This window comes from Alligator mississippiensis, chromosome 4 (genome assembly GCF_030867095.1).
Source record: "Alligator mississippiensis isolate rAllMis1 chromosome 4, rAllMis1, whole genome shotgun sequence".
Taxonomy (NCBI): domain Eukaryota; kingdom Metazoa; phylum Chordata; order Crocodylia; family Alligatoridae; genus Alligator; species Alligator mississippiensis.
In genome coordinates this window covers 213,547,108-213,563,626 of record NC_081827.1, presented here as the reverse complement: position 1 = coordinate 213,563,626, position 16,519 = coordinate 213,547,108, and the positions used below count along the sequence as shown (strand labels likewise).

Genomic DNA, 16,519 nt, shown 5'->3' with positions numbered 1-16,519 from the left:
AGAATTTCAGTGTCTTATATTGTCACGGGTAGATATTTGTTTAGATGTAACGCGCTTCCTGGTTGGCACCTAGCAGACTAAAGATACATTTAAATAAGTAATTTTATTGGTGTAAGGCTCAAGATATTTGTTTTTAGTGTAGTATCAGGAGTCATGGGTAGAGCTTTGGTCTATATTATGGGCTGGATCCTTCCTTTTCATTTGCATAACTCATGGAAGTCTAAAGGATATTTATATTTAGGAATAATTGGACTTTGTTGTATGCAAATAGAATTTTAAATAAAGAAGGATTCAGTCACTTACTGGTCACAATATCTCACCTTTATTTTTGTAGCTATGTGGCAGCACAAAAAATCCACAGAATTTTTCTCTTTATGCTATTCCAGTAAGAATTAAATGGTGCTGCTCTTTAGTATGCTGGACCAAGGTTGTCAGATAAGGGTCACTAGGCTGGTCTGCATGCCAGATTGGGACCATGCACTGGAGCCAGCACTCAGGACCAGTCCGGCAGGGTGCTACATGCAGCATATGCCCCATATTGCCCCCTGTGCTGCCTGTACAGTGAGCCCCAGAGTAGGGCCAGTACATGCTATGTGTGGCGCATTGGGTTGGACAGGCCATGCGTGCTGCATGTGGCTTGGGGTGCATGCTGTCATGGCTCTCCATTAGATTGGCCCTGTGCACTGGCTCCAGCACAGTCTGATCCAGACCAGGCCCAGAGCCAGCATGGTGTGTCTGTTGTGGGTGTTGCATGCAGCATGCACCCTGGATCAACTCCCTGTGCTGCCTCCAGCTCCTGCAGTGCCAGGTCCAGCCTGTGTGCCATCTGTCCAAGATCTGTGGGCTGGGTCATAGGGCTCCACAGGTCAAATCGGATCCACAGGCCATATGTCTGACACCCATGTGCTAGATTATTATAATTCTAAAGGATTAGATTTATTTTTTATCAGAAGTGAAACCAGCATGTAATTTCCTCTCATTTATTGACATTTACTCCATTAAAGGTTAAGAGTTCTATATGAAGAGCATTTACAGGCTTAGCCCCATTTGCTTTTCTGCTATGAGAAAAATCCAGGACTTGGAAATAAAGAATGTGCTGCATTTAAACATTTAGATGTATTGAGGAAACAATTGGCTTCCTGTCACCATTACTGTAAGAAGGGCATAAATATTAAATGTTAATACATGGACTCTCACATTCTGTTGTGAATATAAAGTTTCTTCTGCATTTCAATTAAGAATTAAAAAATGAATGCACTGAACATTTTTAGTAAGTGCTGACAGCAAGCTTTGAGATGCACAATAAATACAAATAAGAGAGCTGCTGCCCTAAAGAGCTTGTAGCCATAGGTAATTTGCCAAGGTGACTTCATAGATTTCATAGACATTAGGGCTGGAAGGGACCTCAGAAGATCATCGAGTCCAGCCCCCCGCCCAAAGGGCAGGAAGTCAGCTGGGGTCATAGGATCCCAGCAAGATAAGCATCCAGTTTCATCTTGAAGGTGTTCAATGAAGGCGCTTGAACGACCTCCGGTGGCAGGCTGTTCCAGACCTTGGGGGCTCGGACAGTAAAGAAATTCTTCCTTATGTCCAGCCTGAAACGATCTTGTAGTAGTTTGTGACCATTCGACCTCGTCATCCCTTGGGGCGCTCTGGTGAACAAACGTTTCCCCAGATACTGGTGGTCACCCCTGATAAACTTGTAGGTGGCCATCAGATCACCCCTGAGCCTGCGTTTTTCCAGGCTAAAGAGCCCCAGGGCTCTCAGCCTGTCATCGTAGGGTCTGCTTCCCTGACCTCTGATCATGCGCGTGGCTCTTCTCTGGACTCTCTCAAGCTTCTCCACATCCTTTTTGAATTGTGGAGCCCAAAACTGGACGCAGTACTCCAGCTGCGGCCTCACTAAGGCCGAGTACAAGGGAAGAATGACGTCCCGGGATTTGCTTGAGAAGCATCTATGTCCCTGGTGGGACTCCACCCATGACTGGACCAGGGGGATAGATGGCTATACCCTGTACAGGAGGGATCGTGTAGAGAAAAGGGGCGGGGGTGTAGCTCTCTATGTTAAGGAAAGCTACGCGTCCCTGCAAGCCGATATTGGCGACCAGGGTGGATGGCTGGAGACCCTCTGGGTTAAAATCCGTGGGGAACACGGCACAGGGGACACAATGGTGGGAGTCTATTACAGACCTCCCACCCAAAGTCCTGAGCTTGACCAGGAGTTTGCCCAGGAACTGGCTGAGGCAGCTTGCTCCAGGACCATGGTTGTCATGGGTGACTTCAGTTACCCGGACATCTCGTGGGAGGATCGCTCAGCAAAATCTGAGCGGTCACAGAGCTTCCTCTCGTGCGTGGATGACCTCTACCTGACTCGAAGTCTATGGGCCAACGAGAGGCAAAGCGCTGCTCGACCTGGTACTGGCTACTGGGGATGACCTAGTCGGCGACCTAGTGATCGATGGGATGCCTTTAAAATACTTGTAATCATATAAACCAGGGGTGGCCAGCCAGTAGTGGCATGGGCAGCCTCTGTGTGTGGCATATGGCAGAGTGGGAAGGGGACAGGCAGCACAGCAGTAGGTAGTGTGGAAAGCATCAGATTGGCTAGGGGAAGGGGATTGGAATGGTACTGGTGAAGGCAGAGGGTTTAATATGTGGTATGTCTACCTAGAAAGTTGGCCATCACTGGCATAAGAGGGCAGAGGGAGGGACAGTGGTCTGAAGTAAAAGGGAAAATTAAATAGAGAATCTAGGACAACTATTTAGAATTTATCAAGAATATATATTAGTGAAATGATGATCATGGAAATAGAATTAAATTATTCTTATTGCTTTTTAAAATTACAGTGGACAGGAAAGAGCGACCTTTTATTGACAGAAGGATCCTTGTAATATGTCATTTTTATCCATATCTAAGTTCATCAGTTATATTTGCTAGAGTTTACCTTGTGGCTTTTTCAACCCAGAATACTGTAATGATTCTTGTTTTAACTTGGGGCTAGATGCTTGCCAGGCATTTCATTTCATATGTGCTTGGGAACAGTCCTGATTTTACGTAGTGTATAATTTTCTTTTTAGTTTAGTTTCTGGCATTTGTCTCCTCTCCTGTTCTTTTCTTCTAAAAGCCAGTCATGTATCTTCAGTATCTTTTCTGCCAATCAGTTGTGCATTTGTTAAAAAGCTGTATTATCTCCTTCACCAATTTCTATTATTCTGTATTCTTGCAAAATGTCTTAATATTTGGCTTAATCTTTTGTGCATGTTTCTTTACATCCTCCAACACAAGTTTTCTTTCCATTTGTACATATTCTTAACTTCACTTTATAATCTGGTCCTGTCATTTATTAATTTGAAGCCTCTTCTTCCTAATGCTTGGTTATACCTTATCAACATTGCTCTTTCCTTTAATAATATATTTCTTGCAAGCCTGTGGGTGTTTTTTGACATACCCTAACTCATTCAATAAATACTTCACTTTTTTTCTTTTGGTCGTCTTCCCCTATGTTGTCTTATTCCATTCATTTTCTCTGCTAAAATTTATGGCCTTAATTTACCTTTTTATTGTCCTTTTCGCTAATTATTAGCTTAGACCTCAATTCTGTAAGTGATATACGAGCTAATTTTAGGGAAATAATTAGTTCCATTGAAATCAGCTTGACTGCTCTCATGCTAAAAAGTTGAGCATATACATGTAGGATTGGAGTCCTAAACATTTATTTGCTTCTGTCATGAATTACCAAAGTAATCTTAAACCTAGTTCATAGTTTCTAGATTGCACTACTCCTTTAGTCATAGGTTGACTTAGTGTAAGCTAAAATTTAATGGGCTTTATTCTCCACTGCAACAAAGCAGCTTTAACTTCTATCCCTAGTGTAAGGTCTTCAGGGACTTTGCAGTAGTAGGAAGTCAGATGTAACAAAGCCTCGCTCTTTGTTCTCTCCTTCCTTGAAACTGTTTCTCTCTGTCTTTGTCATTGGAACTGAAATCTTCAGGCATAGAGACTTGTGCCTCTATCTTTACACCAGTGGAGATTCCCTAGTTGGGGGGAACTGACGTGAGAGGGTCTCTGATTGCTGTAAGCAGTGCAAGGTGTGAACTTTGTGGATTGGAAAATACAGTCCTCATTGTTTTAGGAAAACTTAGAGCCTTTTTGTATTAATTCCTCCCAAATATTCTTCCAAGCAGGCTCTGCCAAGACAGCTGTAAAGTCATTGAGGCATATTAAGTGATAAGAATAGTGTGATACTATTGGGTTTATGACAAAATAATCTAAGATTTTATATTTCTTGTCTAAAAGGAACATGAAGAATTTACTGTTCTTGCAAGTTGTCTGGGTCTGTTACCATCTTTTCAGTCATCACATCAGTTTACTAGTGCCTCTTGCCTTGATTGGCCAGTGCCAGCTTTTGACATGATATCTCAGTGGTGCTTAGAATTGGCTTCATTTGCAGATGGGCATCCAGAACAAACTAAGGTACGTAAAATGTAGCCCCTTTAATACAGTGTTGATGTGTAAGAAGAGTTGCTTGTTTCACTGTATGCATGCATACACTTCTGTTTCTAAAAAAGCGTCTAAAATTTTTTTTTTTAATGAAAAGAAATTTTAACAAAACAAAATAGTTTTAATGAGTGTGGGTCAGGCAGGTTAGGAATCTTATCTAAAAGAAAAGGAAGACTCCAAAACCATATGCTTTCTGAAAGTTGGAGATGAATATTCGAAATAGCATTTTTTGAGGATCCTACAGAAGATACATTCTTCTAGAAAACCGCCAAATGGACAAATATGACCTGTCCCACTCATTAATTGAACTTGTTGTATTGCCTGTAAATATTCTGTGTGTTTTCAGTTAAAACACTTAGGAAAAATGAAAGTGCGTAAGTTGATAAGGATAGAAAACAGAGCATCAGTGGCCAAAACAGTTATACTATTAGCTTGAACATAAGACCGTAAGACGATAGATCCCAGAAGAGTTCGAGTTGTAAAGAGGGCAGAGTTTTCCATCTGTTCACTGCTAGGTCCCTTTCCACTTTATATTTCTAGGGGAAAAAAAGATTTTATGGATGAAACAAGAGGATAGTTTTTTTACAGGCCACTGTGTCAGAAAAAACCTAGTTTTATGTCTAGTTGGGGGTCTCAAAGTCCATTTCCAGCCTGGGATATTAACTTGATGCCTAATTACATTTGTCACCCCAACACCTATGACAGTCAGGGAGTTACGGATATAAATTCCTGTAATAATTGCTTGAAAATTTATCCCAAGGATATGGTTAATAGCTTAAATGTGGACTGTTTATCCTGAAATTCAGCACTGTTGAGCTTTACTTACCAAGGCAAAATAATATTAGATTACAAAAATCTTGATTACCTACTTACAGCAATTAAAGAGGCAAAGAATAAACCTAATGTTGATTAAGAACTGAAATAAATTACTGTAGCTCTTGCATTGAGAGGTGAAAAGTATGTGGAAAAGAGAAGTAAAACTGACATTCAAGTAAATGAAAGATCTTTACTAGATTGACCTGTAAGAGATGCTGTGTCTTCTTTGAACGGTGGAGAGGAAAACGTTTAAAATATCAAGACCTGGATCGATGAAATAAACTTTTAAACATGATGGGCATTTTTACATATGCTCCAGGGTGGTGGTGGTGAGAGCTCTTGGGAGCCGCTCTAATTAAAACACCTGCAGTGCCTCATGTATTCAGTATCCTGTGTTTCAAAATGGTGTTGGAGCAATTAGAACGCCACAGCAGACTCCCAGCACAATCTAATTAGAGCGTGTTGGAGCACATGTATAGGTGCCCAATGAAAGCATCCATCGTGTAGTGAAAAACGAGGTCAACAAATAATTGCACTGTCAGTTTAAATAGGTATCCATTACAGCATTTCATTTTCTATTTCAATAATTATAATACCACAGTTTGAAATAATATTTTCTAAGTTTGTAGAGCCAGGTAGGCAGAAAAGAGACAGACTCTGGAACCGATAATCTGTGTGTTGCACTCATTGCAATTGCATAGGATTTGCATGACAATTTAGGTTGAATGCTGTGAAAATGTGAACCCTAAATTTAATTACAGTGTTTTTGCTCCAGTAGATCTGATTTATCCAAAAGGCTATGGCCAGCCATGGTCATAAAACTGTTTATATGTACCTTTTATACTTGAAAATAGGCAATTGCTGCTTTACTGTATTTTACTGAATTCCTGCCTTTCTAAACTCTTGTAAAATTGCAAAACAGGAATATGATAAAAAGATACCCAGTTTTATCTACATGCCTGTCTCAGTAGGCTGACTGCAAAATTGAGTAGACTCAGCTCATTTACTGTCTCTTTTAAAAAAAAAAATAGCCTAAGATATTCAATAATAGCAAGCAGTAAAATTAGAAAACCAATATTAGGCATTGGCTTGTCTTATAGTCCAGATGTATGGAGTATTCAGCAATTCCTGTTGACTTCATATGAATTGTTGACAGCCAGTTGCTCAATACAAATTTCAGAACCTAACTTCACCTTTTTCTTTTGAAAATCTTGGTCCTAAATTTCAGTACAAGTAGCAGTTTTGCTAGTCCGTACTGGGGATTAGCAATAGTTAAATCATGATTGACTACCCACTAATGACCACATTGGTAGATCCAGGATTTTATAAAGGGGACTGGGAGGCTGACTGCACCCCTACTTCTACCCCCTGCCCCTACATACACACACCAGGAGAGGGAAGGGGGCAGAAGGGTTCAAGTTCCAGAGCCACTCCTGCCGTGCTGCCACTAGGCTGCATGTAGACCCAGGCTTGGCTAGCGACAGTGGTGGTGAAGGGAAAGTTCCCTTCCCCCATGCCTGCTTTCAGGGTGGCAGGGAACATCTGGGGGACTGTTCATGGAGGTAAGACCTTGCTTGCTGCTGCTGTCCTTGACTGAGCTTGACTTCCCGCACAGCCCAGCTAGAATGGGCAGGAATAACTCTCGAGCTCCCACTCTACCTCTGTCCCGGAACAGCTAGAGATAGCATCAGTGGTAGATGGGGGAGGGGAGAGGATGGGCCACTGAGCACAGAAGGGAGAGGAGGGGAGGATGCTTACTTGTTTCATGGACTTAAAAAAAGACCCTGACTGCTGCTTTTGCAGTGTGGTCAACTGAAAGGGGGTTACTGCACCCCCCTGGATCCACGCCTGGATGACCATAGTCAAAGGACCTCCTCAGCATAGACTAGGCTTCTTTTAGCTGTGAAATTTGTTACGTTTAGAAAATCTATATCTTTGCATCTTGGGGAAAAAATAATAGTAGTCAGGTTACATCCTTAACAGTTGGGTTAACAGAGCAGCTTACTCAGGCATAGAGTTCTCTGGGTGAAGCCTTAGTGCTATAGAACAGGGTTTCTCAACCAGTGGGACGTGAAGGTCCTTTAGGTGGGACTCAGCAGCGGTGAAACTGGAAGTGCCACAATGGGACTTCTGGTTTCGCTTTTGCAAGCTTCGATTGGCCTCTGGGAGACCCCCACCTCTCCCTGCTTGTTGACTGGTGGGACCAGGATTTTTTGACCTTATGTAGGTGGGAAGTAAGGTGCAAAAGTTTGAGAACTGCTGCTATAGAAAGCCACATCTAGTTATCTTCAGCTAGAGGGCAGGTGGCTGTCACAGGACACAATTGAGCTTGTGTGGAATGCAGTAAGAACAAAATCTCAAAGTGTACACTCCCTTTCTTCAAAGAAGATTGACATTTACTTTGTTGGGTTTAAGTAAATCTATGTACAGCTATATTTTCTTATTTTCTTTTTAGGCTTTGCTTATTCAGGAGCCTAAGTGGGACTTGCCGCGTCTCCTTCAGTTGCCTGAGAATTATAATACCATCTTCCAGTATTATCACAGAAAGACTTGTACTGTCTGTACTAAGGTCCCTAAAGATCCTGCTGTCTGTTTAGTTTGTGGTACATTTGTATGCTTGAAAGGACTTTGCTGCAAACAACAGAGTTACTGTGAATGTGTACTGGTAAGAGATGATGAATGCAAATTTGATAGTAAGAGAATCTTAAAACTGCTAAGAATTTTTTCTGCCCTTATTCATTTCTGAGGATTTTCTTCTCCAAACATGTTTTAATTCAAAGTTTTAGTGGGAGTCCATCTCTGTCAGGGTTCTGCCCTCCCCCAAAGAAGCTGCTTCAGGAGAGTCCTTAGAACCGTGATTCTCGACCAGGGTGCTTTTTAAAGGTGCCGAGCAATTTCAAATAGCAATCCATAGTGTCAAAACCATTCCAACCTGTTGTGTGTGTGCTCAGGGCAACAGATCTATATTCTGAATTGCCACAGGCTTGATGCAGTGAGTTACTTTAGCAGGTCACTAGGGCAGTATTTTCAAACTTTAGGTGTTTGTTTCTGTATGGCCTAGATGAGTGGTAGGGGAGCCACAAATTAATCAACACACCCTCCCTAAGTTCCACTTTGATTCCCTTCCCTTGCCCTATCTGCTGCTCTGCTATTTACTCCTTGCCCTGTGCTCCCTGCCCCAACTGCCACCATGATGTCTACCCCTTCCCCAACTAGCTGTGTGCTACACAGAGGCTGCCTGTTCCACATGTGGCACCCATACTGCAGGTTGGCCACCCCTGTACTAGGTATGTCAAGCTGGCTTCCAAAGAAGCCTAACTGGGTGTCTTTAGCTCCCAGTGATTACAACAGATCCTTTAGGTAGCCAGGGCATGGGTGCAAATTGGATCCCTCCTGTCAAATTGAGCCTGAAACACTCAAATGTCTGTAGTAAGCAGGAACTTCTGAAAATATGTTCTTAATGCCATATTTTCCCTTTGCTTCTATAATTTTTTTTCTCACTGCAAAATTATAGTAATTAAAAGGGCATACCTAACTCCTAATTTCAATAATATATTTTCCTTGATTCTCCTTCTCAGCCTAATTTCTGAATGTATTTTTCCTAAAAATAGCCATGAAAAAAGACGCAAGTTTTATATACTATTCTGGAATCCTTTGATACCTTTGGATAAAAGGTGTTTTATAGGTGGAAAGTAGAGCTACCTCTATAAAGTTATTACAAAAATGAATTCCTTCAGTTAATAAAGATTATGTTGTTTGAGAATAATGAAAAATGTAACCCCCCCCCCCCCCCCCCAATTCCTAAATATTTTTTTAAAGGTGACCCTCTAGATAGTATGCTAGGAAAGTTTAGGAGCAGTGTATGGCAACAAGTGTCCATTTGTAAGATAAAGATGAATACTTCATAGCATTGAAGACAATATCTGATTCTCACTGTCCACTAAACATAAAATTTTGCCATACTAAGCGATAGGTTTCTGCCAATAACAAGTTATTACAGTTCCCTATAGTAAATTAGATTTTGTCAGGGTAGCTTGTTCTGCTTAATATTTTCTCAAACTGCTATCCCAATATTTTGTGTGTGTGTGACAGCAACATATCATGTAGAGTATTTTTGCTCATTCATAAAATGTATGGGGCAGGCTTTACTTTCTTAAATTGGTAAGTGACATGACTAAATATATAAATTGTGCACTTGAAATAAAACATTCTTAACTTTTAATGTAACTGACAATTATATTATTCTCTTACCTCCAAAATATAACTTTTAGCACTCTCAAAACTGTGGAGCTGGGACAGGAATATTTCTTCTGATCAATGCATCTGTAATCATCATTATTCGAGGCCATCGTTTTTGCCTTTGGGGTTCTGTTTATCTAGATGCACATGGTGAAGAAGACAGAGATCTTAGGTAACATTTTAACATAAGCATGTTTAGATCTTGCTGTGTTGTTTAAGTATATGTAATACAGTGAACCAGAGCTGCTTAATTATTGTAGATTGCTTCCAAAGTAGCACATGGGTAGAAACTGAAATGCTATAATTTTATTTATATTAATAGCTATATTCACATTCTGTATGTAAAATAAATAATGTAGAACTTATTAAATAAGTTGTGCTAATTGCAAAGGTGCCTGTGGATTACCACCTTTAGACAAGTGAGAGTGGCATCTTGCAGGCCTTCTACTGATCCACACAGAGTACTTCATTGATTCAGAGAGACAGGATACAGTCTTTGTAGAGGATTACATCCCAGCTTTACTGGGATGTAATCTATGACAAATCTATGAAAAATAGCTGAAAGAGCTATTTTTCATAGATTTTATAAAGTTCAAGGATACAAAGGATCATTATTTAATCTAGTCTTGATCCCCTGTATATTGTGGACCATTAAGTTTTGACCTGTGACTTTAGTTACACCAGAGCATTCCAGTCTGCAGAAGATTAAATTATTGTGTGCCACAAACACAGGCTAGGAGAGACTGAGTTGTTGCCCAAAGCTGGTACAGCAAGAAGAAATTGATTAAACAGATTGCTTAAGCCCCTGACAGACATTACATTTGTGGCACAGTTGTGTTCCTGGACTCCACCTGCACTGGCAAGTAGAAAAGGTATGATTTGGATCTGATGCAGTTGTGGCATGGCTGGATGCACAATTGTTAGGATTGGGGATCAGATTCCATCGCACCATTAAATAAACATACATCTGCCAGGGGTTTCAGATGATCCACATAAGCAAACTACCCTCAAGAGTGTGGTGAGAACTCCCCACAGTTCATCCTGCTCTGAGTTCAGAGAAATTTCCTTCCAACCCCAAATCTTTTGATAATTTTTATCCTGAGCTTCAGTCAATCATCAAAAAGTTCCTTGTGCCACCTTAGAACACCAGCTTGTTGTCTAGTGTCCCATATCCACCGGTGATGGCTTCTGAGAAGGGCAGGAAAACCCCAGAATACATCTGGTTACTTGTGCATTGAGGAAGAAAAATCTTTCTCAACCCCTGAAAGGAGGCAGATGAAGCTTAAATCATGGTATTGTGACATAAATATTGTTTTATGCAGAGCTGCAAGTGTTAAGAGCCTATTGAATTATACTATTGACTGTCTGTTCTTGTAGATGATCAGTAGTGACTGTAGAGGGGATCTAGGCTTCCCTGCTAGATTTTTTCATAGAAATATAGCATTAAAATAATATTGGCTGTATCTTGGCCTGTTCCAAAATACTGCCCAACCACATATAAGTGGAGTGTTGGATTATCTGATTGAACAGAGAGGAGGGGAAAGGAAGGGGTAATCTTTTGGCATTAGGGCACCTTCCTATCCCTTTCTTTCTCTTGACGGCACAGAGGGGAGACAGGGAGGGAGAGGAAGGTAGACGGAGAGATTTTCTTCCTTTTCTAGCTGATACTGGCTGAACAGTAGTATGAGGGAGAGCTGAATGTGCCCTTAATCACTCTTTTGTGTAAATCCCTCACAACAGGTAGTAGCCAGTGTACTTGGTTGATACCTTACAGTGCAGGTATCTTTTGAATTGTGAGTCTAACTCACTGCACATTTGGAAGAATCAGGAAGCATTTTTTCCTGATATTGAAGAGATGTTTAGTGGGGTTTCCCACCTTTTTTGCAGCATCTAGTCTAACAGGGAAAACAGACAGGCATTTTGAATATAAGAGTTTGGTTATAAGTTGCAATTAGGTTACAGTGCTTTAAGACCTGTGAGAGGTCAATGGGCCTTTTTCGCAGAGGTAAACAACAGCAAATAATCTTATTAACCCTGACTTGCCCAGAGTTAAAAAGGGGAAACCTTAAGTTTTCACAGACCAAGTGTCCATAGAAATGCTTATTCCCCCTTGGAAGAAGAAAATGAGAAGATTTAGAGAAGGGCTAAATTTTAGCGGTCAGTCTGAAGAGGTCAGCTCTGACTTTTAGGATCTGGTCATACAAGGTGCCACTCCTGCTGCTGGATCTGCCAAGCAAGCCAGGTTTGCCACTGGCAGTTTTGAGTCTGCTCCAGTGTGGTGCTGGGTTGGGACTGACAGACAGCTGATTTTGGTGCAGAATCTTGAATTTATATTATCTTCATAGAGAATCCCACAATAGTTGAACATCTGCCATATAATACAATTTGGAGATGCACATCTTTTCATTGGAGGGGTAACTTGCTATGGTACACTTGCACTGAGCACATGTTTTACTGCTGGAAGGTATGGACGCTCGCATTAAAGTGCAGTTAACATGTCCTAAATGTAATGTGTGGCAGGGTCCTTAGTTACATGGCATGAGGCCATTTAATCTCAAACTACCATGTCGCAGAGCACATAGGTGCCCTGCTCCTAAATAGGGCAAACTGCTAGGGAAACAGCCCTAACAGTGAGTAAGGAGCCCAGCTGTTGATCACCAGGGCAACCAGGGTAGTTAGTGCCCACACTTGCCAGCGGCCAGCTGACTGAGAGGGGCAGAGCCTGGCGCACATGAACTCCAGGGCTGAGGCCAGGCTGACAGTTCCCTGCCAGCAGCCAGGGAGGAAGGAGCTCTCCCTGAGCAAAGCTGAGAGGAGAGGCCTGACCGTAGGTATAACCTGAGCCGGGTAAAGGATGGAGCATCCCTGGGGGTGTTTTGAGTAACGTGATTATAGCCGGGCGGCTTTAGTTTGTTATAGCCGAGGGGCTTGCATTTTGTTTACTGTTTAAGATGGGTGGTTTGGGTGAGGCTATTAGGGGTTGGAGGAGGCCTCATAGGGGACCCACAGCAGTGTGGGGGCCCCAGCGCCAGCGAGGGCGCAGCATTCGGGGTGCGCAGACCCCAGCCCCAGAGAGGGGGCAGTTGAGAAGCCCCAGAGAGGGGATGCTGATGAGAAGCCCCGTCGTGGGTGTGGTGAGCCCCGGAGAGGGGGGCATTGTCGAGAAGCCCCATTGTGGGTATGGTGAGCCCCAGAGAAGGGGACAGCACTTTGAGAAGCCCCAGAGAAGGGGGCAGCATTTTGGAGAAGCCCCAGGAGAGGGGGAAGCCTGGGAGAAACCCCAGAGAGAGGGCGAAAGTGACGAGCGCCAGAGAGGGTGCAGAGCCAGACAGGACAGCGCAGGGCCCAGAGAGGACAAGGGGGCCACATTATAACAAGGCCGTGACCGAACAATGTCAGTTCCATCTGCGAGGCTTGGGGCATGGTAAAGGGGTGGTTGGAGCCACACATAGCCCATAAGACTAGGGTGCCCCGAAACAACTGTGGTACCATCTATCTTGGAGCAGGACCTACCAGGGATCCAGGAAGGCACGGGGTCAGAGGGTACAGCTAACCGTGACCAAGAGGGCGTAGAAGGCAGCCTCCCAACTATATATTTTGTCATCAAAGATGTGGTGGGCGAGGATCGAGGGTGCCCATTGGGCCAACTTGGCATGGTAAGGGTGCCTTGGGGAGATCATGGCCATCCTCCAGGACCCCGCGCCTTGACATACCCAAGTAAATATATTTTGGAGCAAGGGTAAGGGTACCTCCCCAACCCAAAGTGAAGTTAAAAGTTCATAAAGATGCATCCTTCATTTTAACATTTATCTCCGTCTGTGATTCATTCTCCTGTGAGTCCTGTTCTACCTTAGAGGCTTTTACAAACAGAGCACCAGGCAAGTCAAGCTGTTTTTCAGGTATTTGTGTGCATGTATGTTTTAAAGAAAACAAATGGAAACATAATTTGACTTTTCTTTTAGAACGTTTATTATGAATATAGGGCCGCTATGTAGCAGTGTTCCACCTGTTCTGCATTATTAACAGTTGATTTTCTTTTTTCCCTTTCTCTGTAGACGTGGTAAACCTCTCTACATATGCAAGGAAAGATACAAAGTGCTTGAACAGCAATGGGTGTCACATACCTTTGATCACATCAATAAAAGATGGGGGCCACATTACAATGGATTGTAAATCATCATCATCTCATTGCCATTAGCATGAATGAATGCAACTTGACTGAAAGTGGCTTTAACTGAATGGGGGTTTAGCTCTTTCACTGTGAGAGGAAAAAATAGTAAAACTATGCCAATATAGGGAGTCTTTCAGTAATTAGGTGCTGTTGCTACCAAATTATTGGTTCAGTAATTTTAAAATTAAAAATATTTCTTAAGACTGGTGTGAAAAATTCATTCAGTAGTCTGCTTTTGTTTTCGTTAGTTTTTGAAGTCCACTAATAACGAGAAGCACAAGATATACTTAAAATTGTTTAGCAGTAACAGGTCCTGGGGATGACCATCAGGTTTTTATTTTTCTCTAAGTGGAGCTGAGTTTGTTTAGTAATTTCTGCTGAAACACTGTATATGTACCACAGCTACTAAACATAATGAACAGCTTTTTCTTTGCCTTTCTTGTGTTGATTTGACATTTTTGCTTGATATGCATTTAAATTATATAAGACTTGTAAAACATGATTTGTGAGATTGTATAGTAACACTTGGTCTAAAAATAGAACTTTAAAAACCATTTCACTTATTGTGAGAAATCTATTGAAAGAGTTCAGGCATTGCTGAAAACTGTATGCATTCTCAGGAATTTCATAGATATTCTCCATAGATAAGTGAAGTAGCTGTACATTTAGGTAGCTTGCTGCTCTTAATGTAATCAAATACATATTCTTATTTTTTTCTTTCAGAAATGAAACTTGCCACTTCACTTGAGTGAATTGCTAGTGATAACACAGAGGTTTTACTGTATATACAAAATTTGTAAGCCAGCCAACATGGTAGATCCTAATTACAAGCATGCATGCCTGCCTTTCATTATGAACCAGATGTATGTTTCAGAGTGATTAGATTTGGAAATGTGCAGGCTATCCAGCAAATGAAACATAATTTTGGATCTTTCCATTCAGCTCAAGAGGTTCATCCGTATTGTATTTGTTCAAAGTAATCACTGCTCTTTTTGCTTGATTTCCTAAAAAGAAAAAAAAAAAGCTCAATAGATGGCCCTGGTGAATGAGCAATGCATCTGCATCCTCATTGGAAGAATGCCAAATAAACAATTTGTTTAGAAGGCCTAAAATCTATGAGAATAGGCATGATTGGGCTAAACTCCATACTGTAAGTAGGTAGGAAAACCACAGATAAAATACCGGTTTGTAATATATTACAAGTAAGCATTTTTCACAGATGACAGACATTTCTTTCATATCATACCCTCAAACAGTTGCTGGTAATTCTGACTTTCATTGCTTGTTCTGTAAAATATACTTTATATGTGTAAAATAAAAACATCTTATGATAAAACCATGTACACAGACGAAAACAGGTCCCTGTTCAAGGATCGCAATGGAAACCATTATCTAGTGTATAGTGGGGGAAGTAATAGGACTGTACAGTAGTCAAGAAAAGTGAACAGGCAGAAGAATACAATTTTTAAAAAAAGTGAGCAAAGAGTTTTCCTTAAATCTACAATTAAAAGATGTGATAATGGTTTGCTGTTTTTTATATTTACATATATATATTTAAAAAATACTAGACTATGTCCTGTAAGATTAGAATTATTCTGTTTCACCAACTGAATAGCTATGTCTTTTCCAAAATGATACTTTTTTTTAATACTGCCTGTAATATTTTTGCATTGCTCATTATGAATATCAGGCCATTTTGTAAGCGTGGTTGAAGAGCAAAACAATTCTTTACATCTCCAGCATAATAACATTGTTACAGGGCTCATGAACTTGAGTAATCTGTAGTTTGAAACTCTGATGTTATATTTACAAAAGATAATGTATCCAGAAATTGATTACTGTGTATTATTTAAAATGGAATGTTTTATGGTTGTGCATATGGATGTGAAGTAAAATTATTAGCCTTAACTCTAACATCTGGGTATCTCATAGTGTTTATTTTGATATTGGTGAACTAGTCACCAGTCAATTTAAAATGGAAAAAAAAAAAAAGCACTTGGTTGAAAATTGTACTTGAATATACATGCATGCTGCTAAATGAGAATTTTGATTCCCCCCATAACTTTTATAATCCCACTTGATTTAGCTTATTTTGAAAACTAACAGGTCCAAGCTAGAGTGGTGGGTGGGTGTGTGTGTGTATCATAACTCAAATGTTCTGATGTGGTATCCAGTATGAATGATCATTTAAGTACAGTACATTACTGTAGAATCTAAATCTTTATAACACATCAGAAAAATACAGAACTAGAAATGCAGTAATCAACAGTGTAAGATATGTTAATAAAAGTCTGCTGTCATTCTGTGTTTTTGTGGGCTTTTTTTCTCCCCACCTGATCCAAAATATATTTATTATTGGAATCTTTTTGGTATCTAAATAGTGTTTAATAGTCAATGTATGCAGAATATTTTGTACATAAATGCAGCTCTGGTATGTTGTTTTTTTTTTACTTATAGAACTGTATTTAAAAAAATCATAAATTGGTTCTGTTAATTTTATTTTACTGTTGACTTCACTCAAAAACCCCTCATTTTAGTTTAAATTCTTTCTCGGTCTGCTCTTGCTGTTGTAAACTGATAAAAATAAAAGGCTAAGTTAAGAAAATGAGATATACATAAAATCGAGTGTTAGGGGTTTTTTGTTTTGTTTTTCTTCAGTCAAATATATCTCTGGAGTAACTCTGGTAGAATTAAATCAGTGATGAATTTAATTTCTTGAGTCTCTATAATTACACTGTATTTTTCTTTGTGTGGTTTATTGAGAAGATTTTAGTGAAGCAACTTCATGTACA

The 16,519-nt window shown here is 40.6% G+C and overlaps 1 protein-coding gene across 1 annotated transcript in view; it reads left to right on the top strand.

Annotated features, from left to right (window-relative positions):
* The window catches only part of UBR3 (ubiquitin protein ligase E3 component n-recognin 3), a 276,834-nt gene extending 260,807 nt beyond the window's left edge, over positions 1–16,027 (top strand). The window contains exons 36-39 of the mRNA XM_059727297.1: positions 4,298–4,474; positions 7,773–7,982; positions 9,589–9,728; positions 13,612–16,027. Coding sequence (XP_059583280.1) covers positions 4,298–4,474; positions 7,773–7,982; positions 9,589–9,728; positions 13,612–13,729 — 645 coding nt within the window. The 3' untranslated portion in view covers positions 13,730–16,027. The remainder of the gene's footprint in view (positions 1–4,297; positions 4,475–7,772; positions 7,983–9,588; positions 9,729–13,611) is intronic.
* Positions 16,028–16,519: the final 492 nt, after the last annotated feature.